Below are 25,636 nucleotides of genomic sequence, written 5' to 3'. Positions count from 1 at the left end.
CAGCCATCCCCCCCTCCAGGGGATGCCTGAGAATGGAGCTGAGGCAGAGCCAAAATATGCCGGTGATCCTGAGGCCTGGATCCAGCCATACCTGAGGCATGCTCTAGTCTTTTCCATGAGATGAGCCCACAGTTTCTTTTGGCATGAGCCAGGCCCAGGCATTCTGTCTGTAGTTTGCAAGCCTAAGTGAGAGAAGCTCTCAAGAAGCCCCTGAAACCCCAATGAGGGCCCCACTCACCTCCAATAGCCAGATATCGAAAAAAGAGCCAGCCGCTGATGAGGGCCTCATGAGGGTTCCTTGGCAGCTTCTCCATGATGTCCAGGTCTGGTGGGTTAAAGCCCAGGGCTGTGGCAGGTAGCCCATCTGTCACCAGGTTCACCCAAAGCAGCTGCACAGGGATCAGGGCTTCCGGGAGGCCCAGAATTGCCGTGAGGAAGATGCTGGAACCAGAGTCACAGGCTCTAGTCCCCAGCAACTGGGGGGTTCAGCTCCTACTCACACCCAAGGCTGGGAAGCTCACCTACTGTCTGCACAGGAGCCCCATCTCACTTTGCCAGTTCTTATGTGTGCGCATGGCTCTGCCCCACACTGGGTCAGTCCTGCGCTCAATCTCAGCTCTGGAGCCTGGACAAATCTGCCCTTTAGGCCTCTCCTGCTTAGGCCACAACTCCTCTAGGGCATGTGCGCACATGGACAATGCACGCCTGAGTACATACACATTTTTTTTTTTTTAACAGACAGGCCACACAATTTAGCACAGGCCACACAATTACACAAACATAAGCACCTACAATGCTTGTCCTCACATGCAGAGACTGCGGAATTCACATGTGTCCAGGCAAACCTGTGCTCACCATTCCCCACAGGCATCTCTCACATGTGAGCCTGAGTGTGTACAAATTATACACTGGCACAAATCCTCTGTGCTTGTACTTATGCCCAAAGATGCACAAGAGCACACATGCACATGTGTACACATACCTTTCATTTGAGTACACACACCATGCTCACACACAACTGTGTGCACACATTCACATACACATGTGAGCACAATTACTGCCCCAAAGTGGGGCTAGTTCTCCCATCTTGCCGACTCTAAATGTGGGAGTTATGGCTGAGGGATGATAGGGTACTTTTTAGGCCCCTCTTTGGGGGCTGGGGTTCACCGAGGCCTCTGGAGGAATGATGAGGTGCTCCTGCCCTTGCCCTTCTTGAGGTAAGACCCTAGAAGGCCCCCGCCAGGGCAGGACATGTGTCCCTCCACCCTTATAGCCCCATCCCAGGAAGAGGCATTTCCCTTAGTGACCTAGAGCTGGTCAAGAGGGCTGGGAAGAGGAAATCCAGGGCCTCACCAGACCACCTCGCCCACATTGGAGGAGATGAGGTAGCGGATGAACTGCTTCATGTTGTTGTAGATGGCACGTCCCTCCTCCACCGCGGCCACGATCGAGGCAAAGTTGTCATCTGACAGCACCATCTCGGCTGCTGACTTGGCCACAGCTGTGCCAGAGCCCATGGCAATGCCAATCTCTGCTTTCTTCAGAGCCGGGGCATCATTCACCCCGTCTCCGGTCTAGGGGCAAAGTTAGGTAGAATCATGCCTAAGAAACTTCACTTCTCCTTCCTTGACTCCCCTCAACTAAGTCTATCCCTAAGCTCAGGGGACATCCCCAAGGAAGCAGACAGCTGAACAGAGCAAATGGTGAGGTTGAAAATGAACTTAGAGATTGGGCTGGGGATGAGGTGGTTGCAGACCAGGACAATTTTGAAGAGAAGATCAATTTGAAGGTCCTCATCTTCTTGATGAGGTGGACTTGGGGAAGACGGTGGGTCACTGATGATGGTGGAGATGAAATTCAGGTTGGATGTGGTGTAGAAGACGAAATTGAGATTAGGGGCAAAATTAAGGTTAAGTCAGGGATGAGGTCAAGGTTGTGGCCCAGGAAAAGAACCAGGTAGGTGTTATAGCTAAAGGTTGGAGCCAAGGTGAAGGTCTGGGTCAACACTGGACTCAGGTAAAGGTCAAGTCAAAGTCAGAGGCCAAATCAAGGTTATGGTCCACATCAGGAATGATGTCACAGTCAAGGTTGGAGATGCAGTCAAGGTCAAGATTAGAGGCCATATAAAGTTGAGGTCTACAAAAAGTATTGGTTTTTAGGGGTCAAGGTCAATGTCAAGGATCAGGTCAGGGTGCAGGTCAAGACTGCAGCCCCTAACAAGGTTGAGCTCAAAGTAAAAATCAGATTAAGATGGTCAAGTTCAAGGTCAGGAACCAAGTCAACATGAAGGTCAAAAATAAAGTTAAGAACCAGATTACAACTGTAGTCAAGACTGGTGACCAGCTCAGTTATCAAGGTCAAGACTGGATCACAGGTTAGCATTAAAGTCAAGGTAAAGGACTGGAGGTGGAGGTCAACAGAGGCCAGGTCAGGGGTGAGACTGGGGTCAAGAATCAGATCAGTGTTGAGAATAGGTCTGTAATCAAAGAATGAGACAAAAAAAAAAAAAAAAGAAAAGAAAAGGAAAGAAAACTGGGCCCAAACAAAAGGTCTATCCAAAGGTGAATGGGTAAATAAACTGTGGTTATAGTCACATGGCAGAATGCTACTCAGTGATTAAAAAAAACAATCATCTACTGATATCCAAACAACATGGATAAATTTCAAAAGAAAGAAGCCAGACACAAGACTACGTACTGTATGATCCCATTCATATGAAAATCTAGGACAGGCAATCGATGGTGGGAAAATGGCCTGTTGTGAGAGAGGGGCCTGATGGGGAAGGTACGTGAGGGAACTTCATGGGTCCATAGTAATGTTCCTTATCTTGATAAGGGTTCGGATGACATGCAAAGGTGTGTCTGCACTTATCAAAACACATCAAATGAATGATATGCTTAAGACTTGTGCATTTCATTGCATGTAAGTTTTGCCTCAAAAAGGAAAAAAAGAGAACCACAAAGAAATGCTGCTCTCTAGAGTATGCATTCTAGATTATGTGAGGGTGAAGTGTACCAATGCCTGCAACTTCCTTTGAAATTTATTTAAGAAAAGATGGATTAAGGATGGATAGATGGATAGGTATTTGCAAAGCAAACAGAATATTACGTGTAGAATCTAGATCATAGATATTACAGGTGTTTACTATAAAACTATTTTAATTTCTTTCTGTTTGAGATTTTTTGTAACAAACTGTTGGAAAAAATAAGAATGAAGCAGAGGCAGAGGTGGTATGGGTTGTTCTTTCTAAGCTCTATGGCCAGTGTTCCCCTCACCCCTCCCCACCTCAACTCGGCTCCCATCTTGTGGCCTCACCATGGCGGTGATCTCATTAAAGGACTGTAGGTTCTCTACGATTCGGGACTTGTGTGCAGGTTCCACACGGGCGAAACAGCATGCTGTGCGGCAGGCATGGCGCTGCTCCTCAGGGCTGAGGTCGTCAAATTCGCGACCTGTGTAGGCCTTCCCCACCACGTCCTCTGTGTCCCTGAAGATGCCAAGCCGGCGGCAGATGGCCACAGCTGTTCCTTTGTTGTCCCCTGTGATCATGACCACACGGATGCCGGCCTGGTGGCAGCGTGCGATGCAAGCAGCCACCTCAGGCCTTGGAGGGTCCAGCATGCCCACGCAGCCCACAAAAGTCAGGTCCATCTGTAGGGAGGGGGCAGATGCAAGTGGAGCCTGGGCCCATGCTCAACCTCCTACCTGCCCAGCCTTTGCAGGGAGACGCACAGCTCCCAGCCTTGGGGCTCTGCCCTGGCACCTACCTCGTACTGCACAAACTTGCTGCAGTCGTCCAGCTGCATGTCCTCCTTCCTTGGGGGTGCATCCCGAGTGGCCAGCGCCAGGCAGCGCAACATGTCTGAGCCTGAGCCCCAATCCCGAATCTTGGCCAGGATCTGCTCTCTGCACGTGGCAGTCAGGGGTACTGTGTGGCTTCCCACTCGGACTGAGCTGCAGCGCTCGATCACACTCTCAGGAGCCCCCTATATCATGGGTGAGGGGAGAGGCAACTCTGTCAGTCAGGACCCCTTCCTTCCCCTCTTGCCCAACTGAGGAAGTTGAGGCCCAGAAATAGAAAATGCCATCCAAGGGGACACAAAGCAAGATATGGCCCAGATTCCATTCTTTGAAAGTTCAGAGTGAGAACCAAGGGGGCCTCACTGTGAGAAAACCCAAAAGGAATGGGCGGTTGTGGCTGCCCATTGGGTGGCACCCTCCCCCCTACCAACCCAAAGCTGGGAAGGTCTGCTGCAGCATTTGGGGAGGGGGGGATAGAACGGGCAGCCCTCCTACAGGTCCTGCCTCCCTGCCAATCTGGTGCAGCTGGGATCCCAATTCTGCAGGGGGCTCAGCAACAGAAGGCAGGCTGAGCCCTGCCTGGGGACCAGAAATAGAGCCATGCTGAGGGTGTGGCTCTGGGAAGGTGTTCTTGGGGGTGACATGTTTCTCAGTAGCCTTGGGGTCTCACCTTGGGTCTTGCCTCTATTCTCACCTTGGGAATAGCTTCTGAACCCTCCATCAACGCCTTCTCCCTCTCCCCAAAAGGCACTCCAAATGCTAAGTTTTCAAGGTGGCCCGAGATCCCAATACAGAAGCCTTTTCATTTCAAAAGGGGTTAAAACCTCCATTTTAGTGTGAAGTTAGGGCTGTCATTCCTACTTCAGGCTGAAAAGCAGTGACAGGCAGTGTGATGGACAGAAGTCTGGATGGGAGACTTCCTTCCCTGGGACTCAGTTTCCAGAACATGAAGCACCAGAGATGGGCACCAACCACCGCAATACCCCCATCAGAGGTGAAAAAGGCTTTTGAGACCTTCCAGCTTGACCTTGCCATTCAGATGGGGAGACTGAGGCTCATGGAGGAGCATAGGTGACCCCAAGGTCATGTGACAAGCCAGTGCTTCTCAGCCCAGAGTTGGGGCCATGGTGAGCGGCAAGCCTTGGTGCCTGGCCCTGGCTTTATCTCCACCAAGGCTGGATCCTGCTCCCAGTTCCCCATGGAGGGCTGACCACCCTCATTCTAGATTCACTGCTTTGACAGTGGGCCTCACACCTCCCTCAGTCTCCCACAGTGGCAGTCACTAGCTCTTCAGAGGACTGAAGATCAGATCTCCCAGGGACTCCACATGTGCAGAAGCCCCAGGCCAATTAGGCAGGCCCCACCTTCACAAACATCTTGCTGCCCTGGGCTGCCAGGCCAGGGCTAGTAGGTGTGCAGTACACTGACATGGACTTCCGGTCTCGGGAGAACTCCAGGGTAAACTCCTTACGCATCAGCTGCTTGATGACCTATGGGGCTCAGAGGGGTCAGGATATGAGGGGCAGAGCCAGAAACTCTCACTGCTTTCTTTCCAGCAGCTTGATCCCACAAAGAGCCTCTTGCTCCCTGTGGGATGATGTCTACCCTCCTCTGATCCTGACATGTGAAGCCCCCAACTCCCTCCCTCCCTCCCAAAAGGCTGCCACTTCTGACCATGCTGTGCACTTCCCAACTCTGGGTCCTCGCCCACACTCAGTCTTTTCCTTTCTTTTCTCTGTAGCCAAGTCGTACCAGGGTCCGAGGTCCCTCCTCCTCCCAGAGGCCTCCCAAGACCTTGTCGTCCTCTCTTTCTTCTCTAGATGCCCAGACGCCCCAGCTACGAGGTCTGTGGCCAGAGCCCTCACTGTGCTTACCGCATTGCAGGCACTGGCTCGCTCCACCCGGGATAGGGCCTGTAGGTTGGTGTCAAACACATTCATCTTCTCCACCAAGCAAGTCAGAGCCGTCTCCGTGGCCTCTCCTACCTTCTCATACACGCCCTTAGCCTGGTGGGGCCCAGAGTACAGGGGGTGAAGAGCAGGGCAGCCTCCAGTGGACCCCCATCCTTACCTCCCACATCCTTACCTTACCTCCTGGCCCCTGGAGCTCCCTTTACCAGAGTTACCTTTAACCTCCTTTGCAGCAGACCAGTGGCGCCCTTCCCAGTCCAGCTGACATGAGGTCTGGATAGTGTCTGGCACTGAGGCTTCCCTTCCCTTCTGACACCCCCCTCCGCCCCCCCCACCCCCTCCCGCCCCGGTCATCAGTGAACATGTATCCTCCCTGCTACCCACCTCACTCTCTGCAGGCCCCTTCTCAGCCTCCTTCTCCAGATTCCCCAGATTCCTCTTTCTAAACTCTGCTGTCCAGACCCTGCTCCTTCCCTCCCACCTTCTCTCCCTGAGGCCTCATACACCCCATTTCCCCCACCTTTCATGTGCTTGACTTCCAGGGCCCAGCCTGGCAGTGACATTTCCGCTGAGCTCCGAGCCCACATATCTAATTGCTGCCTGTTGGACTTGGTTCCTTAGTGACCCTCAGGCCACCTCCCCTTATCCCTATATTTGCCACTCCAGTGACAGTCCTAGCCAGGACAGCAACCAGGAGGTACCCTCCCTCTCTTTCACCTAACCAGTCACCAAGTCCCACCCTAAATCTCCAACCCATGCTTTCTTCCCTTTCCCTGGAGCCCCAGCCAGCAACTCTCTGACCTGGGGGACCGCACAGGGGCTCCCTGAATCCACTCTTGCCCTGTCTGTGCCAACCTCCACACAAAAGCCTAGGTGATCTTTGGTAAATGCAAATCTGACCATATATATCACTCCTCTGCTCAAAACCCCTTGGTGGCTGTCTACTGCCTTCGGCTCATTATGGGACCTGACTTGATCTGGTCAAATCCCTCCCTCAGGCAGGAGTATCTTCATGCATGTTCCATTCCACTGCTCCAGCAGCAGGTAAGGGCATTCAGTGCCTGCATCCCATCAGCTTGTTATGACCTGTGGGCCTTTTCTGGGCTGGGCCTTGCCTTCTACTGTAAACACCCTCCCTAGTCCTACTGCCCAAATCTCTTCCTCGACACCGTGGCACTACAGTCCCTTACATTACCGTCTTCCACAGCCCAAGAGCCCTGGGGCACAGTCTCAAAGCCAGTGTGAGAAAGCAGTGGCGGTGGGGGTCTGCAGGGGGGCAGTGTTCCTGGGGTGTGGCACTCCAAAGGGGCAGGGACTGCCAATCCTGGGAGTTTTGAGACTCTGGAGAAGGGTCACCTGGGTACTAGTGAGGTCACGAAAGAGCGCTGGGTCCCACCTCGTTGTAGTCCAGCGCCGAGTCGTTGCAGAGGGCACAGATCGTCGCCAGCTCCACCAACCCATCGAACTGCCCACAGTGCACAAGCTGCTCCTCCTGCCTCCTGTGGGGCCGGGCCTTCGTACCAGGGCATTTGGCCCCATCCCTGGGAGGTGCATGGCCTCCTGATCCCTCCCACAGAACTCAGAGCTGTCCAGTGTGGCTCAGCTCACCGCGGAACCCCGCCCACCACACCCCCTTGCCCAGCACTCACACTTCGCCCTCCGGGGCATAAGTGGTGCCTGAGACGGTGAACTCGTGCAGATGGCAGGAGCCTGCTTCGGCCTCGGCTACCACGAACATCTGGAGAGGACAGAGGCATACTTAGGCAAGCCCTCACCTCTCTCCTCTTTGGGCAGCCAGTCTGAATAAAGCCTGACCCAAAGGTGGGATCCTCTGGGCCCCTGGAGTAGCTGCTGGCCTTCTCTCCTGCCAAGCTCTGGAAGGTGCAGTGTGAGAGTAGGGTTCTGGCTGTGGCAGGGCCTCTGCTCTGGACCCCCTGAGGGGTATAAGGCAGATTCCTCAATGTTCTGGATGGAGCCCTGACATGGGGCAGGAAGCCTGGGTCCTTGCCCATTTTGTTAATGCGGCTCCCGGCTGAGCACGTGAGCATTAGTTTCTCCACTGGTAAGAGGAGAAGAGAGTGGGATCAGAGTACAGCTGCCCCTCTTTTCCTCTTGAAGGGATGGGTTCCTGGCCTCTAAGGGTGGAAACGCACACACTGCTCTGAGGCACAGACTCTCCTGCCCAAAGGTGTTCGCAGACAGTGAGCTCTTGCCTACAGGGCCTGCTGGGTCACCCGGCCCCTACCTATGCACCCCAGGGTCAGGGGGTTTACCCCTCCCAGGGCAGCCCATTTCCTTGCCTGTCAGCCAGCTTCACCCAGGAGATGGTTCTTGCTTTCCAGAAGTTGCCTTGCTGCACATTTCCAAGTCAATGACCAGCTCAGCACCCAGTAGGTGCTCAACAAATGTCCCTTTTTTGTGCTCCCCTCCCTACTCCTGAGGGCAGCCCTCCAGCCAGCATAGCTCTTGAGAAGTGAAGTTTCTCAGCCCCTCTTCCAGCAAGTAAGGCCTCTACAACTTCCCTATAGTGTGTTTTCCAAATCTTTATTACAGTTAAGGAACACTCTGTTCAAATGAAGTCCTACTAGAGATTTTAGAGGTCAGGGGCCACAGGATGTAAAGCTTGCTGGTGCCCCTACCCCTGTGGCAGCCTCTAATGGGCTTCAGGGTTTTGGATACAGAGCCTGAGTTTCCCCGTGGGCAAATTACAGGAGCAGAGGTGGGAGAAGGGTGATGGGGGGAATCTGGGAGGGGTGGGAAACCCACAGCCTTCACCATTACCCCACACACCCCTCTGCCTCATGGGCCTGCTGGAGTTTCAGCCAGAATCCCTGGAGCATGCAGGCAGCAGGCCCAGGATCTGGGATTGAGTGCCAGGAAATGGGACAGTTCTTGACCCGGCCCTTCCCAGGTCACTGGAGCTGGCCTATCTGGTGACAGGCATTGGCTGTGGAGTCATGGAGCAGGACAGAACCTGGTTGGGTCCAGGCCCAGCTTGGCTCAGACGCCAAGGCTCTACTTGACCCTCTGCTTTGTCCTTTATGGCTGTCTATCAAAGCTTGCATACCCAAATTTCAGTTGGAGAAACTGAGGTTCGTAGACAGGCAATGACCTGCCAGGGCCCTACAGTGACATCTGGGTCCTAGTGACACATGTCTAGCCAGACTTTGCTGCTCTGCCCCATGAAAGCCTGGAGCTGCTCCCCACCATGGGGCAGCCCACAGGTTCTGTCCTCCGTCCCTTGCCAGAAAGGAGTCAGGGGGCAGCCCGAGGAGGGAGCTCAGCCTGCTGAGCATCACACAGCAGCACCAGCAGGACCCCAAGCCGACTGCAGCCTCTCACCCGGCAGACGGACATCTGGTTGGTGGTGAGTGTGCCAGTCTTGTCGGAGCAGATGACTGAGGTGCAGCCCAGGGTCTCCACGGAGGGCAGGCTCCGCACAATGGCATTCTTGTGTGCCATGCGCCGTGTGCCCAGAGCCAGGCAGGTAGTGATAACGGCCGGGAGGCCCTCAGGGATGGCAGCCACGGCCAGGGCCACGGCAATCTTGAAGTAGTAGACAGCGCCATGGAGCCAGGAGCCGCCATGGGCCGGGTCAGCAAAGTGGCTGATGTTGATGACCCACACGGCCACACAGATCACAGAGATGGCTCGGGACAGCTGCCGCCCGAACTCATCCAGCTTGCGCTGCAGTGGCGTCCGCTCTGGCCCCACTGCCGCCATCTGGCTCCGGATCTTGCCCAGCTCCGTGTGCAGGCCTGTGGCCACCGCCACACCCAGGGCCCTGCCCGATGCGATATTGGTGCCCTGGCCGGGGGAGAGATGAGAAGGGCTGCTTAGCATCCCGACGGGAGCCCAGGACCCCGACCCCTTGAGGCTAGGGCAACGTTCTTATCCCCTATTGGGCTTCCTTTGTCTCCATGTCGCTCAGTGCTCCCAGCCTTACGCAGCTATCCAGTACTGAGCTTTGTCGGTCGTCCCCATGACGGTGCTAACTCCGCCAAGGCCAGGCAGAACTCGCTGCAGCACCATATCCCCAGTGCCTGTCATGGGGCCTGGCACAGGAAGCACTGCACCAATACTGACAGTGTGATCACCTAGCACAGCACAATACCAACTTCGAAAAATGCGATTCATAAAAAGCCAACGTGGCCACACCGGAGTGCCAGGCTGACTGTGATCCTAGGTAAATATTTACTGAAGAATCCAGAGAACTTGAGTTTACGTCCATCCACTCCCAAGGCCCTGGTAAAATCCCTAAGTCCTGGTATAAAGGCTAGCCAGCCTGGAGCGTCTGTGTCCTCTTCTAGAAAATGGTTCGACAAAGCTGCTGCTCTGAGGAGGCTAATAAGCTGGTATCCCCTCAGACAGGTGCCCTGTGCTGAGGCTGGAGGAAAGGTAGGTGCCACCGGCAAATCTCAGCTTCTTTCGTCCGCGCCCCCCCCCCATGCCCCCACCCCTTTGCAGGCCCTTCAGCTAAGGAAATGACCTGCTGTTAGCTGGAGCATCTCCCTTAGAAAGCTACCTCATGACAGCTACTGATGCTTGAGCATGCCCTGCACACCCCCCTCCCCACTTCAAAGCAGCTGGTCCAAGGCTTCCATGCATCTAGGCAGGGTGCTCCCCTTAAGAACTCTGGGCAAATATCGCTTTCTCCATTTCTGTTCACTTCTGGGGAGGTTTTCTAGCCTTATAACTTGGTGCCATGGGCCATGGCCAAATGGCCTGACCCATCCTCATGGCTCCCATGTTCAGCTTCAGGTGTTTCTGGGCAGCCTGTAAGTTATCAACGGTTAAGTCCCTTTGAGGCCACAGAGGCATATCATTCTCACCAGAGTTGAGCCCACCACTTGCCCTGAAAAGAGCCATTGGGCCCTGGCATCTTGCCTCAGGGGGTTGGTTTTCCCATCTGAGAAATGGACTGTTTCTGCCAGCCTCCACCACTTTGACAACCTTTATCTCTAGAGGATTCTCCATTGAGTGATTATGGGCTAGCTCTATCCCTCTCCAGGTTAAAGCAGGATAAGCCTAGGAGGCAAGAGGGAAAGCTTTGGAGTCAGAATGTCTCAATTCACATCCCAGCACTACCATTCACTGGCTGTGTGACCTGGAAAATGCAAATAACAAGAGTACTTACTTTAAAAGCACCGCGAGGCTTAAATACATGTAAAGGGCTTAGAACAGTGCCAGGCACACAGCCTTCAGTAAACACAAGCTATTACCAGTGCTATAAATGTGTACATATTGTCAATAATCGAGGAGGTTCTTTCTGGTAGGGCTTTAACTGATTAAATGTTAAAGTTTTTATTATCAGTGTCCAGACAAAGGCCCCAGCCATCCCAGGAACTTACGGAGAAGAGCATGTTCTTCTTGTCCTGGTTCACAGCTCTGGGATCCAGGATGGCATCAGTGTGCTTGGTCACAGACACGGATTCACCTGGTCACGGAATCAGAAATGAGAAGCCCCACATGAAGACACCCCCATCCTTGGACCTATCCCCTGCTCAGCCCTAGCCTCTGGGCCTCACCTGTCAGGATGGACTGGTCCACTCTCAGTGTGGTGGACTTGATCTCGATGAGGCGAAGGTCAGCGGGTACTTTGTCCCCCACTGTGGAGAGAGAGTGGCTGAGTGTGGCTTTTGGCACCACCCCTTGGCAGAGCCAGGAGGACGGCCAGGAGCCAAGGCTAGGGCTGAGAGGCAGGGGCCTGGGCTGTGATCCCTGAGACAGATGCTGCTCCCTCCTACAGTCTCCTGATCTGTCCAACAAGGTTTTGGCTGAAGAGCTTTGGAGGGATCCGACAGCTACCTGCTGTGTATGAGCCAGAAAGATGGGGGCACAGACAGGGATCGGCTCACCAGCATCACATAATGAAAAGAGGCCCCCAATGTACCTGCCACCTCCACGATGTCTCCAGGGACGATGTCCCGGGCACGGACCCTCTGCACACCTTTGCGGTCTGAGCGGATCACCTTGCCCATCTCAGGCTCATACTCCTTCAAGGCCTCAATGGCGCTCTCAGCATTGCGTTCCTGTAGAACATGAGGCAGGTAGGTGGTCATCCCCACTGGCCCTTGCAGGCTGACCCCTTGTAATGACACCCCTGGGGCCTGGGATGGAGCTAGAAGCAGTAGGACCTCCAGGACTCTAACACCAAGTGGCGGTCACATGGAGCAGTTGGGAGACCCGAGGGCCCAGGCCCAGCTCTGTGCCTCCCACCTGCCATACGCCCACGACAGCATTGGCCACGAGGATCAGCATGATGACCAGGGGCTCCACGAAGGCTGTTGCTGTCTCTTCACCCTCCTCAAAGCAGGCCAGGACCTATGGAGTCAGAGCTGGTGAGTTGGGGCGATGCTATGGGCCAGGGTCTGCTCACCATTTCCTTCATACCCTGGGTCTGCTGTCTCCTGCTTTAGGAGAGGTACCCCTGGGGAGCGCTGGGCTTGGAGAGGGCTGCTCCGAGACCTTGGCTCATCTGCAGGTAGTGACTACCGCCGTCCACGTCCCACCCAGCCAACTTCCAGGATGCGGGGCAGTTGTACAGCTAGAGGTCTCACTGTCTGCCTGGCTGTGGTTTTCCAAGTGTGATGCCAGACTGGCAACCACAGCATCACCTAGGACCTTGTTAGAAATGCAATTCTCAGGGTCTATCCTGGTGTTCCCGTGTCGGGAACTTTGGGGTGAGGCCCAGCAGTCTATGTGTTAACAAACCCAGGTGATCCCGTTACAGGCTTGAGCTTGAAGTCCATTGGCCAGAGAAGCATAATTCCAGCCAGAGCCCAGGCCTGGAGGCAGAATACCTGGTTAAAGTCCTGTTCCCACCTCTTGGCCCAGTTGGGTACTTGTCACTCCCTTCCACAGGTCTCAGTGGGTCCATTGGAACTGTGGAGGGGCACCGGCACCATTTGGGCTCAGCTGTTGTAAGGCCCCTGCACCGATAGGCTTTTTTTTTCTCTGTTAAGAGTCATCAGTTTCCACAAGAACAGGTGCCAGGAAGGCCAGACACAGCTGGCTGGGCCCCTGCTTCCCTGCACTCCATGTCACCAACCTGAGGTCTCCTCCCCAGGCCCTGCTGGGCACAGGGCCAAGAGCAGGAACTGTGTCCACCCTCAGGGTGGCCATGTTCCTGCATTACCCTTGGGTTTCTGCTGCTCAGCCATCAGTGAGAGCTACTGTCCCCCACCCCACGGCCCCATGCTGGCCCCGTGGCCCTGCAGGTCCAGGAGGCATTCAGGCAGTAAGAATGGGGGAGAGCAGCACAGACAAGCTGTAAGAGGTTAAGGCCCAAATTCTTCTGTGGGGCCCTGGCAGCCATGGGAGCGGCTCTCCACGAGGGACAATTTGGCAACATCTGGAGACTTTTGATTATCATAACTGGGGGTACCGCTGGCATTAGTGGGTGGAGGTCACAGATGTTGCTAAATCTTCTCCAGCTCCTAGGACAGCCTCCATACAAATAATTATCAGGTCTAAAATGTCAACAGTGCTGTGGTTGAGAAACCTGGCCCTAAGGCAGGGAGGGGTGGGGATTAGACCTGTGCTTCTGAAAGCTCACTCTGACAGCCAGAGTGGAAGGGGACAGATGGGAGCCGGGAGTCCAGTGTGTAGGGGGCAGGCTTTGAGGTTTCAGGCAAGGGAAGCTGAAGTCTGAGCAAGGCAGGGAATGGGTAGAGGCCCGGGGATGTCCCCAGCTGAGAGGACAGACCTGTGGTTCAGAGTCTGGGCCTCTGAGCACTGGCCCAACCTGGCTCTCCCTTCCACGCTTTCTGATGCTGGGGGATAGGGGCCTTACTTACAAAGGAGACCAGGGCAGCCAACAGCAGGATGCGCACCAGGAGGTCCTCAAACTGCTCCAGCACCAGCTCCCACAGGGACTTCCCTGAGAACCGGAGCACCATGTGAAGCTTGGGTCCCTTACCGACTGACCTGCCCCCATTCAGAGCTGGAACCACCTCGGAGACCACCTGGCCCACTCCCTCCCTACCATTCAAAGGGTAAGAGCCTGAGGCCCTAGAGGCACAGGTGGGTGATACTGGGAGGCTCAGGCAAGCCTCACTCTGTTGGCGAGAGGGAAGGACACAACCTGAAAGTGAACAGTCCAAGGATGTCGCCTGGTGGCCTTGCAGCCCGCCCTGGCCCAAGCCTCACCTTCCTCATTTGGGAGCTCTGCAGGATCCAGGCAGCCACAGGAGCCATGAGGAGACAAGAGATAAATGAGTTATGCAGTGGGACTGTGGAGACGTCTCAGCAGTCCCTCCCAACTGTGCCTACCCGGGCCACCATGAAGGTCTAGACATGTCCCCACAGCTCTCTAAGGTCACAGAATGGATGGTCTGAGCCCAGAGGCTTCCACTCCTCCACTCACTTCACCCCACCCTGGTTAAGGAAGGTCTGGTATGGCCTGGCTCACCTTGGTTCAAGATCAGAGCCAGGAGGGCCCTTCTAGAACCCCCCTATCCCCCGACGTACAGAGGAGAAGCAGAGGTGTGCCCTGTTTCTAGAGAAGAGATGAGACCCCTGCGGTCACCAGGGAGTTGATAGCTCCCGGGCACTGCTCTTCCTCAGATGGCTGCACAATCCTATTCAATGTCCCCCACAGCCACGGGCAAGGGTGGCCCTCCCTCAAATTGAGAACATTGGCTCGGGCTCCCTCTGACATACCTGCTCCTCTGGGAGCACTGACATAAGGTCTGCAGCACGGCCAGCCAGCTGAGCCCCGCCCTACCTGGGGTTCCCTTGGACATGACCTCAGCAACCAGCGTCCCAGGCAGCATAACCTGCCATGGTTCAGTTCCTAGAGGTTGAGTCTCAACTTGTTCCCTCCCAAACCCTCTACTCAGGGCAAGACCCATCCCACAAGCCCAGTCTGCGACCCACAGAACATTTTGAGGAATGATGCTCCCAAACACCACCAGGACCTGCTGTCACTTTACAACCTCTATTTTTATCTCCTACATTTCCTGAAGCACCTTTTATTCCAGGCAGAGCTGGTTGCCTCGGTACCTGAAGTCTTTGAATCTTCTCAACAGCCTAAGGGGTGACAGGGCAGGAATGCTCACCCTGTTTCACAGGTGCAAGAACTGAGATCCAGAGTGGAAAAGTGACTTGAACAAGGTCACGCAGCAAGTAGGCAGGTCTATGGGAAGGGGCAGGAGCTGGGCCTCAAAGGGTGGATTCCAATGGGCCTCTCTCTCCATGGGCTGAGCTTAGGCCCTGCTGAGGCCTGTCTGGGGCTCCTCCCAGACTGAGCCTACCTGAGCCCTGCTACTGAGTCCAGTCTCCAGGCCAGCAACATTGGCATCACCTGGGAGCTTGTCAGCAATGCAGACTCTGAGCCTCTATCCTAGGCTGGCTCTCTCTTCCTCTTCCTCCTTCTTGACACAGGTCCTTGTAACTGTCCACCTGTTTTTAGCTCAAGTATCTGCAAACATTTTTCCTGTGGGAGCCCTCTCCCCAGACCACCTGTTTGGAAGATCTGGGGCACCTGGCAGCTGAACCATGGAGAGTATCAAGGAGCCCACTGGACTGCAGGAATCCAGGAGGGAAACATATAACCTAAAAATACATTTTCTAGCATTTTTCTCCCTAGTCCTATTTTAGGCAACAGCTGACATTTTCCGTGGAAAATGTAATCTCCAGTGTCCTGCGTTGAGATTAAAATCAAACAGACTTTTTCCTTCTGATCTATTTAGCTGAAGTGAACAGGAAAGGCAGGGGGAGGGCCAGGCCTGGTTTTCTAGCCAATTCTCCAATGGAGCAGGGTCCTTTAGAGGTCATCGAGAATAGTTCCAACCTCATGGCACACATCAGTCTGCTTCTGCCATGCTCTACCCAGGAAAGACTTCTAAAGCCCCTATGTCTATGAAGGTCTTCAGGGTTCCTGACCAAAAGAAGAGTTTATCCATAAGGCTCACCTGAATCCCTCCTGCTGTCTCCCCCACCCCTCCCCTCTGTCAGGCATGTAGCCCCTAGGCCACTGTATAAGGCCATTTTTTTTCTGGGCAGGGTCAAGACCTGGGGTTGGGAAGCACGTCATGTCACAGGGCACATAGCAGCTCGAGTTCCCCACAAGCTGCCCTCTGCCTGTCTCGGTGGTCTCTCAAGTTCTCCCCTTCTGCATTCTGACTCAAAATCTGACTCAGGATCCACTCTTTGGTGGTCATTCGTTCCCCAGATACTTCTGATTCTTCCCACCTTGTGGGCACATAGTAGGACCGCATTTCCTGGCCCTTGTGCAAGTTACAAAAAGAAGGATGCATGTTAGTTCTGGGCAGGGGCACCAACGTGGTGGCAGGAGACTCTCAACTTAGAAGGGCATTGTCCACTAGAACTTTCTGTGGTGATGGAAGTGCCCTCCAGCTACCCCATACAGCAGCTACCAACTGCACGCAGCTATCAAGCACTGGAAATGTGGCTACTGTGACTGAGGAGCTAAATTTAAATTTTACTTTATTTTCATTCATTTAAATTTAAATAACTAGACAAGGCTAGTGGCTGCGTATTGGACAGTGCAGATCTAGAGCTCTTTGTCCCTCTGGCACAGTAACCAGCAACCTGTGAGATGGTGTCTGCTCTGTGAACCAGAATCACAGAGTACAGGAGACACAGAACCCCCAGATGACCTGCCACTGACATAGTTATACAGTGTGAGCAAGAAATGACCTGTATTGTCTTAAGCCATTGAGATATGGGGTTACTGCAGCATAACCTAGCCGATCCTGGGTGGTACCCCCTTCTCCCTGGACCTAGCCTCTACTACAAGGTTCCCCTTTTACCCTTACCCACTCCCCTGGGGAAGGCTCAGCCCACCATGAGCTCTCAGGAGATGCCCTGCCTCTCCCTGTACATGCAATGCACATGCTTCTAGTCTTGCCTGAGCAGCTGGTTCCCTGTGGGGTCCTGAGCCTCATTTGGAAGATGGGGTACCCAGCCCCACCCCAAAGGGCTGCTGTGAGGATTATCATCATTATTAATAAGAACCACATTTACTGAGCACCTACTATGTCCCAAGAGCTTTACCTACACTCTCTCCAGAGATGAATGGGGAGGTATTGTATGCAAAGCATATAAGATGTTACCCTGCAGCTAGAGTAACTATAGCAGAGTTGTTAGTGTTGAGTGTGCCAGATGCCATGCACCCTCTAGTGCATTAACTCTCTTGTGATTCTCAAATAACCTGAGAAGGAAGGTACAATTATTATTCCCGTTTTGCAGAGTAGACAACTGAAGCACAGAGAGGTTGAGTGACTAGTTTATGGTCATACAGCTGGGAAGTGGCAGCTTTGAACTCAGGTGGTCTGGCTTTTGGCCCCCTGCTTGGCCCCTCCTGCATTAACTCCTAAGCTGCTCTGCCTTCCCACCCTGTCCCGCTGCCTTCCCTGGCCAAAGTCACCTGAGAGAACTTGGCATCCTACGTTCTGATTGTTAGGCTGGATGCCCTCATCCCATTGACAAGCTCACCCCTTCATTGTGACCCCAGAGCCACTAGCCAAAATCATCCCTGCCCAAAAAGGCTCTGCTGTCCTCACAGGTGGTTTCTGTGAGGGTTTTTTTGGGCATTACTAGGCTCTGTCTGCTCAGGCCTGGTCTTCTTCAAACTTCAATCCTGTCAAGACCCCAGACAACCCAATTTTCCCTTCACATGACTGGGTCCCAGGGCCATGGAGGAACTAGGAGGGGCTAGCAGACTAGCAGCAGCTAGGAGAGCACCCTCCCAGCCTCTCCCCAGGCGTCCCTGTTAGATGCTGTTTCCCCCTTGCTATCCTCAGGCTGTGTGTGTTGGGGGGGGTGTTGAGCCCTCAGCAGTGCCAGATGCCCCATCTGTTAAATGGGGAGAATGGCCCAGCCCTGCCTGCCTCTTGGTGCCATTCGCCAGGCTGTGCAGGCAAAGACAGTAGTAGGAAGCACCCCCCACCCCCCCTCATCCCTGCTGGGCCAGCCTGGTGGGGAGTAGCCCCCCACTATTCTTCTGAAATAGTGTACCTCTGGACCTCTCACATGGTGGACTCTGCCAGACAACCCTGCTCTGAGTCACTGATGCCAGACTGAGCTGGCCCACACCCCCAGATGCCCAACGTGGGGCTGGCCTAGAGGGGTCTGGAGTTAGTCTGTGGGTCCGGTGGGGGGGCAAAGAGGAGTATATGATCAGAGAAGCTTCATGGTTTAGGGCAAGCAACCTGGCCCAGAGGGCTAAGTTCATGTCTTGCTCTATCTCTTTATAGTTCTCTGACTATGGACAAGTCACTTAACCCCCTCTGTGCCTCAGTTTCCCCATCTGCAAAACAAGGATAATAATAGTAACTCCGCTTAAGTCATTGTGAAGATTAACTGACATGCTATTCATAAGGTGCTTAGAACATGCACAGCACATGGTAAATACTCAATAAACATTAGCTATAATATTAGTTATTAAAATGTAAGCTCCTTGCCAGTAGGACTCTGTTAAGTGCAGTGTCTCCAGCACCTGGAGCAGTGCCTGGCACACAGTAGGTGCTCAATAAAGATTTGTGAGCAAATGAATGACCTTGCCTCATGGACCATGAGTGGCTCTTCTTGGCCTGCAGAATAAAGATCAACCTTAGCATGGCCTTCAGGGCCTTCCTGGATCTGCCTCAACCTGGCCCTCAAGAATCCTCCTATACCTTAGGCATACGTCCATCTGCCAGCCAAGTGAGATGTCTCAGAACTGCCACCACCTTCCCTGGTTTTGCTAGAGCTTTTTCCCCTCCAAGATTTTGCTGGGGCCATTCCCTCTGTGCAGAGTACCCTTCCCTAAGTCCTCATCCAAACCCCAGCCTTTCAGGAAGGCTTCCTGGGAAAGCCCCTCCCCCTCTCACCCTGCTCTTCTTTACCAATCATCAGTACTGGGGCCTCCACACCTGACTGGGACGCTTCCAGGGTGGGGAGGCGCTGAGTCATCCCTGGGCCCACAAAGAGCCTCACAGAATTGTTTACTCAGTTGCCCCACGGTTCAGGTAAAGGCCCTGGGCCCAGAGCCTGGAGCCCAGGAGAAGTGGGGTGCAGGGTCAACACTGCCCCAGGCTCCATGTACCACCTGCTCCCCTTATCTACCCTCTTGACTCCTTTCTTCTCATCTCAAAACATTGGAAACTGGTATTTCAACTTCTAAATGTTGGTTCCAGCCTGGAGAGGCAAGAGCTCACTGCGGTCTTCCTCGAACGTAAGTTTACAGAGCAATTAAATCACCACTTGCAGAGTCACGGAGAGGCCTTCCCTGAGCAGGCCCCACCCAGCCCACCTGTCCCTGTCTAGGTCTCAAGAACCTACCTAGAGTGGACAACATGGCCCTGTTCTCAAGGGGCCTTGGGAAGCAGCTTTCCCAGTGCAGGGGCCTACAGCCTACCTGGCTGATCTGGCACTAGGTAACCCTGGCAAAGGGTCTGCTTAGCATCTATGTGCAAGCTGTGCTGTGGACAGACTCAGCCCTGCCTCAGGGAGCTCCTGGTACAAGGGGATGCTGCTTTTGGGAGGGGGGCTCTAAGGCTGTCCAAGAGGGCCAGTGGGCATGAAATCTACAGTGAAGCCTGAAAGACCTGTAGCTTCCCAATGCCTGCGGCCAAACCACACCTCCCTCAGATCCGAGAGTCATTTCATATCCTGAGAGCCCTTTAGGTGATCTCTTTAGGGGTTCCATGTCTGCACAGAGGAGGACACTGAGGCCAAGGAGGGACAAGTCCTCCTGAGGTCACCCAGTGAGTTGGACGAGTCAGACCTCACCCCCTCCTCCTGCCTGGCCCCACTCCCCTTGGCCAAGTTTCCAAGGGCCACACATCTGTACTTCCTGAGTTCCAGCAGCCAACTGGGGTCTGGGCTGAGGGCAGGGGATAAGGTCACAGCCCAGACCCCACTGGCAGTAATCTAAATCTGGCCATCCCTTCCACCTGTAGCTCTGGGGCCGTTGTATCCACTACACAGTTGGGCAGTGTGAGGTCCAGGAAGGCAGGCTCTGGTTCCTGTTAGAGACATTCCCCCAGCTCCCCAGAACAGGAACAACCCCCGACCTTCTGGGCTCTTGCCTGACTTCCATATCACTGGGCTCTCCAGGGCCGTTAGGTGTTGGCGCACTTGGGAGGACAAGCCCAACACAGTTTTGCCTTTTGCCTTGGCTCATGTCCAGCAAAGGTGATGGGCGGTCCATTCAAAGACACAAGGAAATCAAATGGCTCCTAAATATATGGAAAAATGCCCAACCCGATTTGTAAACAGTGAAACACGAAGTAAAACTATGAGAGGACCCTTTTGCATCAGATCGGCACAGATCAAAATGTCCAGTAGCGCACTGCAGTGGGGCAGGGGCGAGGAAACAGGTGTGTCAGCTTTATGGAGAACAACTTCCCAACAGCTGTCAAAATTTACACTACACATGCCTTCTGAGCCAGCAATTCCACTTCTAGGAATTTATCCTTTGGCACTATTGACAAGTGTGTGAAGTGATCTGGGGACAAGAATATGCCTTCTAACATGTGTGATAGGAGAGGCTGTGAACAATCCAAGTGCCCTCCAAAAGCCAGGCAAACAAAGACTACAACAGCCACACGAAACTCTGCACAGCCACTAGGAAGACTGCGGATGGCCCACATGGCACCACCTCCATGGAAAACAGGGGCAAAACAGCACTCACTATCATTCCCTTTCACATAAAGAAGATCATAGATCACAGACATAGATGTGTATGTACACAGAATATCTTAGGAAGGAGACACAAGACACTGGGAACACTGGGTGGTTGCGGACAGGTCTAGGGAGACTTTACTGTATCTTTTGTACCCTTTGAGTGTTGTACTATGTGCACAATTTTATTCAAAAAATAGACTGAGAAGATGTAGAAAGCCTCTGGAGGAAGCTGAGTGCTGGGCACCTCTGGGACCTGCAGGGAAGGGCATGCTCACAAGAGGTGCTGGGCCAGGGAGCAAGATGGCGGAGGAGTAGGAGACCTGGATTTTGTCTGGTCTCAGGAATTCAGCTCAATAGGGATCAAACCATTCTCAATACCTACGAACTCAACAGGAGATCGAAGAGAAGAACAGCAACAACTCTCTGAACAGAAAAGCGACCATTTACTGGAAGGTAGGACGTGCAGAGAAGTGAATCCGAGGCGATATTCGGGAGGATAGACGGCGGGGGAGGGGGCCTCTGTCGGCTGTTTCTAGCAAGTGATAGAGCAGCAGAGCACAAAATTGGAACTTTTAGAAGTCGGCTCCACTGAGGGACGTCGCTCCAGTGGCTAAGCGGGGGGTGGAACCCTCGCGGGACAGTGTGGTCTCAGGACCCTCGGGGTCACAGAAAGACCAAGGGTGCCTGAGTGCAGCAGAGCTCCCGGGTATCAGAGCAGGGAAGCCGGCTGCAGAGATGGAGCCGAGGCGCGGGCTCTCAGCTCGGGGTTGCCATAAACTGTGATCAGTGACATTCGGGCCACTGCTCCTCCAGCAGGGACCAAACAAGCGGCAGATCCTGGGAGACTCCCCTTCCTCCCCAGGGAGGTGCAGCGCGGGAGCACACCGCAGGGATCTGCTGGGTTTGGAGACTCCACATGGGGTCCGGTGCCAGAGATAGAAACAGTCACAGGCCGGGTGAGCACGGAGTGCGGCCGGAGACCGGGGACACGGGAGTGACTGACTGCTTTTCTCTTGAGGCGCACTGAGGAGCGGGGCCCCGCATTTTCGGCTCCTCCGGGCGGAGATTGGGAGGCCACCATTTTCACTCTCGTCCTCCAAAGCTGTACCGAGAGCTTGCAGGGACAAAAGCTCCTGAGAGCAAACCTGAGCAGATTACTTAGCCTGGACCCGGCAAGGGCGGGGCAATTCCGCCTTCGGCAAAGACATTTGGGAACCACGGCAACAGGCCCCTCCCCCAGAAGATCGGCAGGAAGAGCCAGCCAAGACCAAGTTTACCGATCAATGAGAACGGGACAATTCCAGCGCTAGGGGAATACTGCACATGGAATTCATGGCTTTTTTACCATGATTCATTATTTTTTCAAAGTTAATTTTTTAACTGTTTTTTTTTGAATTTTTCTTTTTCCCTTTTTCAACCAACATTTTATCAATCCCTTTTTTAAAAAAAAATTTTTATTTTTCATTTTTAGAGTGATATTCTATTCCTTCATAGTAGTTACCCTTATTTTTGGCATATATATATATATATATAAGTTGTTCTCGCTTTAAAATTTTGAAATACAGTTTCTTCTAACAGATCAAAATATACCCTAAATCACTAGTGTATGGCTTTGTTCTAGTCTCCTGTCTGATCACATTCTCTCCTCTTTTTAAAAAATCTTCTTTCTTTCTTCAAACAACTTCTTATCTTATCAATTCCTTTTATAAAATCTTTTATCATTTTCATCTTTACAGTCATCTTTCATCCCTTCATTGTATCAACCCTTATTTTGTACATATATAAGTCTTTCTTTAAAATTTTAGCAGGCACTTTCTTCTAACAGACCAAAATACACCCAACATCTAGTGTGTGGCACTGATCTATGCACTAGCCTGATCATATTTGATCATAGTCTGTTTTTTTTTGTTTTGTTGTTTTTGTTTGTTTTTATCTTTTTCTTTTTCTTTTTCTTTTTCTCTTTCTTTTTTCTTTCTTTCCCTTTCTTTTCCCCTGGTTTCAGGTCTTTTCTGATTTGTTTAGAGTATATTTGCTGGGGACGTTGTTAACCTGTTAGCATTTTGTTCTCTCATTCATCTATTCTCCTCTGGACAACATGACAAGACGAAAAAAATCGCCTCAACAAAGAGAACAAGAGGTAGTACCGTCTGCCAGGGACCTACTCAATACGGACATAGTATGATGCCGGACCTAGAGTTCAGAATCATGATTTTAAAGATACTAGCTGGGCTTGAAAAAAGCATGGACGTTATTAGAGACACCCTTGCTGGAGAAATAAAAGAGCTAAAATCTAACCAAGTCGAAATCAAAAAGGATATTAATGAGGTGCAATAAAAAATGGGGGCACTAACTGCTAGGATAAATGAGGCAGAAGAAAGAATTAGCGATATAGAAGACCAAATGATGGAAAATAAAGAAGCTGAGAAAAAGAGAGATAAACAACGACTGGATCACGAGGGCAGGATTCGAGAGATAAGTGATACGATAAGACGAAACATTAGAAATAATTGGGATCCCAGAAGAAGAAGAGAGAGAGGGGCAGAAGGTATATTGGAGCAAATTATAACAGAGAACTTCCCTAATGTGGGGAAGGAAACAGGCATCAAAATCCAGGGGCACAGAGAAGCCCTCTCAAAATCAATAAAATTAGGTCAATACCCCGACACCTAATAGTAAAACTTACGAGTCTCAGAGACAAAGAGAAAATCCTGAAAGCAGCTCGGGAGAAGAGATATGTAACCTACAATGGTAGAAACATTAGATTAGCAACCGACCTAGCCACAGAGACCTGGCAGGCCAGAAAGGACTGGCATGATATCTTCAGAGCACTAAACGAGAAAAATAGGCAGCCAAGAATACTATATCCAGCTAGGCTGTCACTGAAAATTGAAGGAGAGATAAAAAGCTTCCAGTACAAACAAAAACTAAAGGAATTGGGAAACATGAAACCAGCCCTCCAAGAATTATTGAAAGGGGTCCTCTAAGCAAAGAGAGAGCCTAGAAGCCCCAAAGACCAGAAAGGAACACAGACAATATACAGTCACAGTCACCTTACAGGCAATAAAATGGCACTAAATTCATATCTTTCAATAGTTAACCTGAATGTAAATGGGCTCAATGCCCCAATCAAAAGACAGGGCTATCAGATTGGATTTAAAAACAAGACCCATCAATATGCTGTCTGCAAGAGACTCATTTTAGACCCAAACACACTCCCAGATAGAAAGTGAGGGGGTGAAAAACAATTTACCATGCTAGTGGACACCAAAAGAAAGCTGGGGTGGCAATCCTTATATCAGACAAATTAGATTTTAAAACAAAGACTGTAATAAGAGATGAGGAAGGACACTATATCCTGCTTAAGGGGTCTATCCAACAAGAAGATCTAACAATTGTAAATATCTATGCCCCTAATATGGGAGCAGCCAATTATATAAGGCAATTAATACCAAAAACAAAGAAACACATTGACAACAATACAATAATAGTGGGGGACTTTAACACCCCCCTCGCTGAAATGGACAGATCATCTAAGCAAAAGATCAACAAGAAAATAAAGACTTTAAATGACACACTGGACCAAATGGACTTTACAGACATATTCAGAACATTCCATCCCAAAGCAACGGAATACACATTCTTCTCTAGTGCCCATGGAACATTCTCCAGAATTGATCACATCCTAGGTCACAAATCAGGTCTCAACCGGTACCAAAAGATTAGGATTATTCCCTGCATATTTTCAGACCACAGTGCTTTGAAACTAGAACTCGATCACAAGCGGAAAGTCAGAAAGAACTCAAATACATGGAGGCTAAAGAGCATCCTACCAAAGAATGAATGGGTCAACCAGGAAATTAAGGAAGAATTAAAAAAATTCATGGAAACCAATGAAAATGAAAACAGAACTGTTCAAAATCTTTGGGATACAGCAAAGGCCGTCCTGAGAGGAAAGTATATAGCAATACAACCCTTTCTCAAGAAACAAGAAAGGTCTCAAATACACAACCTAACCCTACACCTAAAGGAGCTAGAGAAAAAAACAGCAAACAAAGCCTAAACCCAGCATGAGAAGAGAAGTAAGAAAGAGCAGAGTAGAAATCAATGAAATAGAAACCAAAAGAACAGTAGAACAGATCAACAAAACTAGGAGCTGGTTCTTTGAAAGAATTAACAAGATTGATAAACCCCTGGCCAGACTGATCAAAAAGAAAAGAGAAATGACCCAAATCAACAAAATCATGAATGAAAGAGGAGAGATCACAACCAACACCAAAGAAATACAAACAATTATAAGAACACGTTATGAGCAATTCTATGCCAGCAAATTAGATAACCTGGAAGAAATGGATGCATTCCTAGAAGTTTATCAACTACTAAAATTTATCAGGAAGAAATAGAAAACTTGAACAGACCTATCACCACTAAGGAAATTGAAGCAGTCATCAAAAATCTCCCAACAAACCAAAGCCCAGGGCCAGATGGCTTCCCAGGGGAATTCTATCAGACATTTAAAGAAAAATTAATACCTATTCTCCTGAAACTGTTCCAAAAAATAGAAATGGAAGGAAAACTTCCAAACTCGTTTTCTGAGGCCACACTTACCTTGATCCCAAAACCAGACAAAGACCCCATCAAAAAGGAGAATTACACACCAATATCCTTGATGAACATGGATGCAAAAATTCTCACCAAAATACTAGCCAATAGGATCCAACAGTACATTAAAAGGATTATTCACCACGACCAAGTGGGATTTATCCCTGGGCTGCAAGGCTGGTTCAACATCTGCAAATCAATCAACGTGATACAATACATTAACAACAGAAAGAACAAGAATCATAGGATCCTCTCAACAGATGCAGAAAAAGCATTTGACAAAGTACAGCTTCCTTTCTTGATCAAAACTCTTCAGAGTATAGGGATAGAGGGTACACACCTCAATAGCATAAAAGCCATCTATGAAAAACCTACAGAGAGTATCATTCTCAATGGGGAAAAGCTAAGAGCTTTCCCCCTAAGGTCAGGAACGCGGCAGGGATGTCCACTCTCACCACTGCTATTCAACATAGTATTAGAAGTCCTAGCCACAACAATCAGACAGCAAAAAGAAATCAAAGGCATCCAAATCGGCAAGGAGGAAGTCTAACTCTCACTCTTTGCAGATGATATGATACTTTATGTGGAAAACCGAAAAGACTCCACCCCAAAACTGCTAGAACTCATACAGGAATTCAGTAAAGTGTCAGGATATAAAATCAATGCACAGAAATCAGTGGCATTCCTAT

At 51.4% G+C, this 25,636-nt stretch overlaps 1 protein-coding gene across 11 annotated transcripts in view; it reads right to left on the bottom strand.

The window, feature by feature from the left end:
- Nucleotides 1-25,636, bottom strand: part of ATP2A3 (ATPase sarcoplasmic/endoplasmic reticulum Ca2+ transporting 3) — a 47,006-nt gene that overhangs the window by 15,756 nt on the left and 5,614 nt on the right. For 7 of the 11 annotated variants that reach the window (XR_003525238.2, XR_003525236.2, XR_003525237.2 and 4 more), the window contains exons 2-16: nucleotides 13,863-13,880; nucleotides 13,511-13,593; nucleotides 11,931-12,035; nucleotides 11,605-11,743; nucleotides 11,240-11,320; nucleotides 11,063-11,148; nucleotides 9,054-9,518; nucleotides 7,361-7,449; nucleotides 7,108-7,210; nucleotides 5,676-5,807; nucleotides 5,166-5,291; nucleotides 3,768-3,986; nucleotides 3,316-3,651; nucleotides 1,354-1,574; nucleotides 239-441 (exon numbers count right to left, since the gene is read on the bottom strand). Coding sequence is in view for 8 of the 11 variants with exons in the window: in XM_027625542.2 (XP_027481343.2) it covers nucleotides 239-441; nucleotides 1,354-1,574; nucleotides 3,316-3,651; nucleotides 3,768-3,986; nucleotides 5,166-5,291; nucleotides 5,676-5,807; nucleotides 7,108-7,210; nucleotides 7,361-7,449; nucleotides 9,054-9,518; nucleotides 11,063-11,148; nucleotides 11,240-11,320; nucleotides 11,605-11,743; nucleotides 11,931-12,035; nucleotides 13,511-13,593; nucleotides 13,863-13,880 (2,406 nt within the window). In the remaining 3 variants the exon portion in view is untranslated. The remainder of the gene's footprint in view (nucleotides 1-238; nucleotides 442-1,353; nucleotides 1,575-3,315; nucleotides 3,652-3,767; nucleotides 3,987-5,165; nucleotides 5,292-5,675; nucleotides 5,808-7,107; nucleotides 7,211-7,360; nucleotides 7,450-9,053; nucleotides 9,519-11,062; nucleotides 11,149-11,239; nucleotides 11,321-11,604; nucleotides 11,744-11,930; nucleotides 12,036-13,510; nucleotides 13,594-13,862; nucleotides 13,881-25,636) is intronic. The other 4 variants (XM_027625545.2, XM_027625547.2, XM_027625546.2 and 1 more) reach the window with 4 other exon arrangements.

Source organism: Zalophus californianus, chromosome 16 (genome assembly GCF_009762305.2).
Source record: "Zalophus californianus isolate mZalCal1 chromosome 16, mZalCal1.pri.v2, whole genome shotgun sequence".
Lineage (NCBI taxonomy): Eukaryota > Metazoa > Chordata > Mammalia > Carnivora > Otariidae > Zalophus > Zalophus californianus.
Note: the sequence above shows the minus strand (reverse complement) of the source record. Positions and strands in the feature narration are given on the sequence as shown.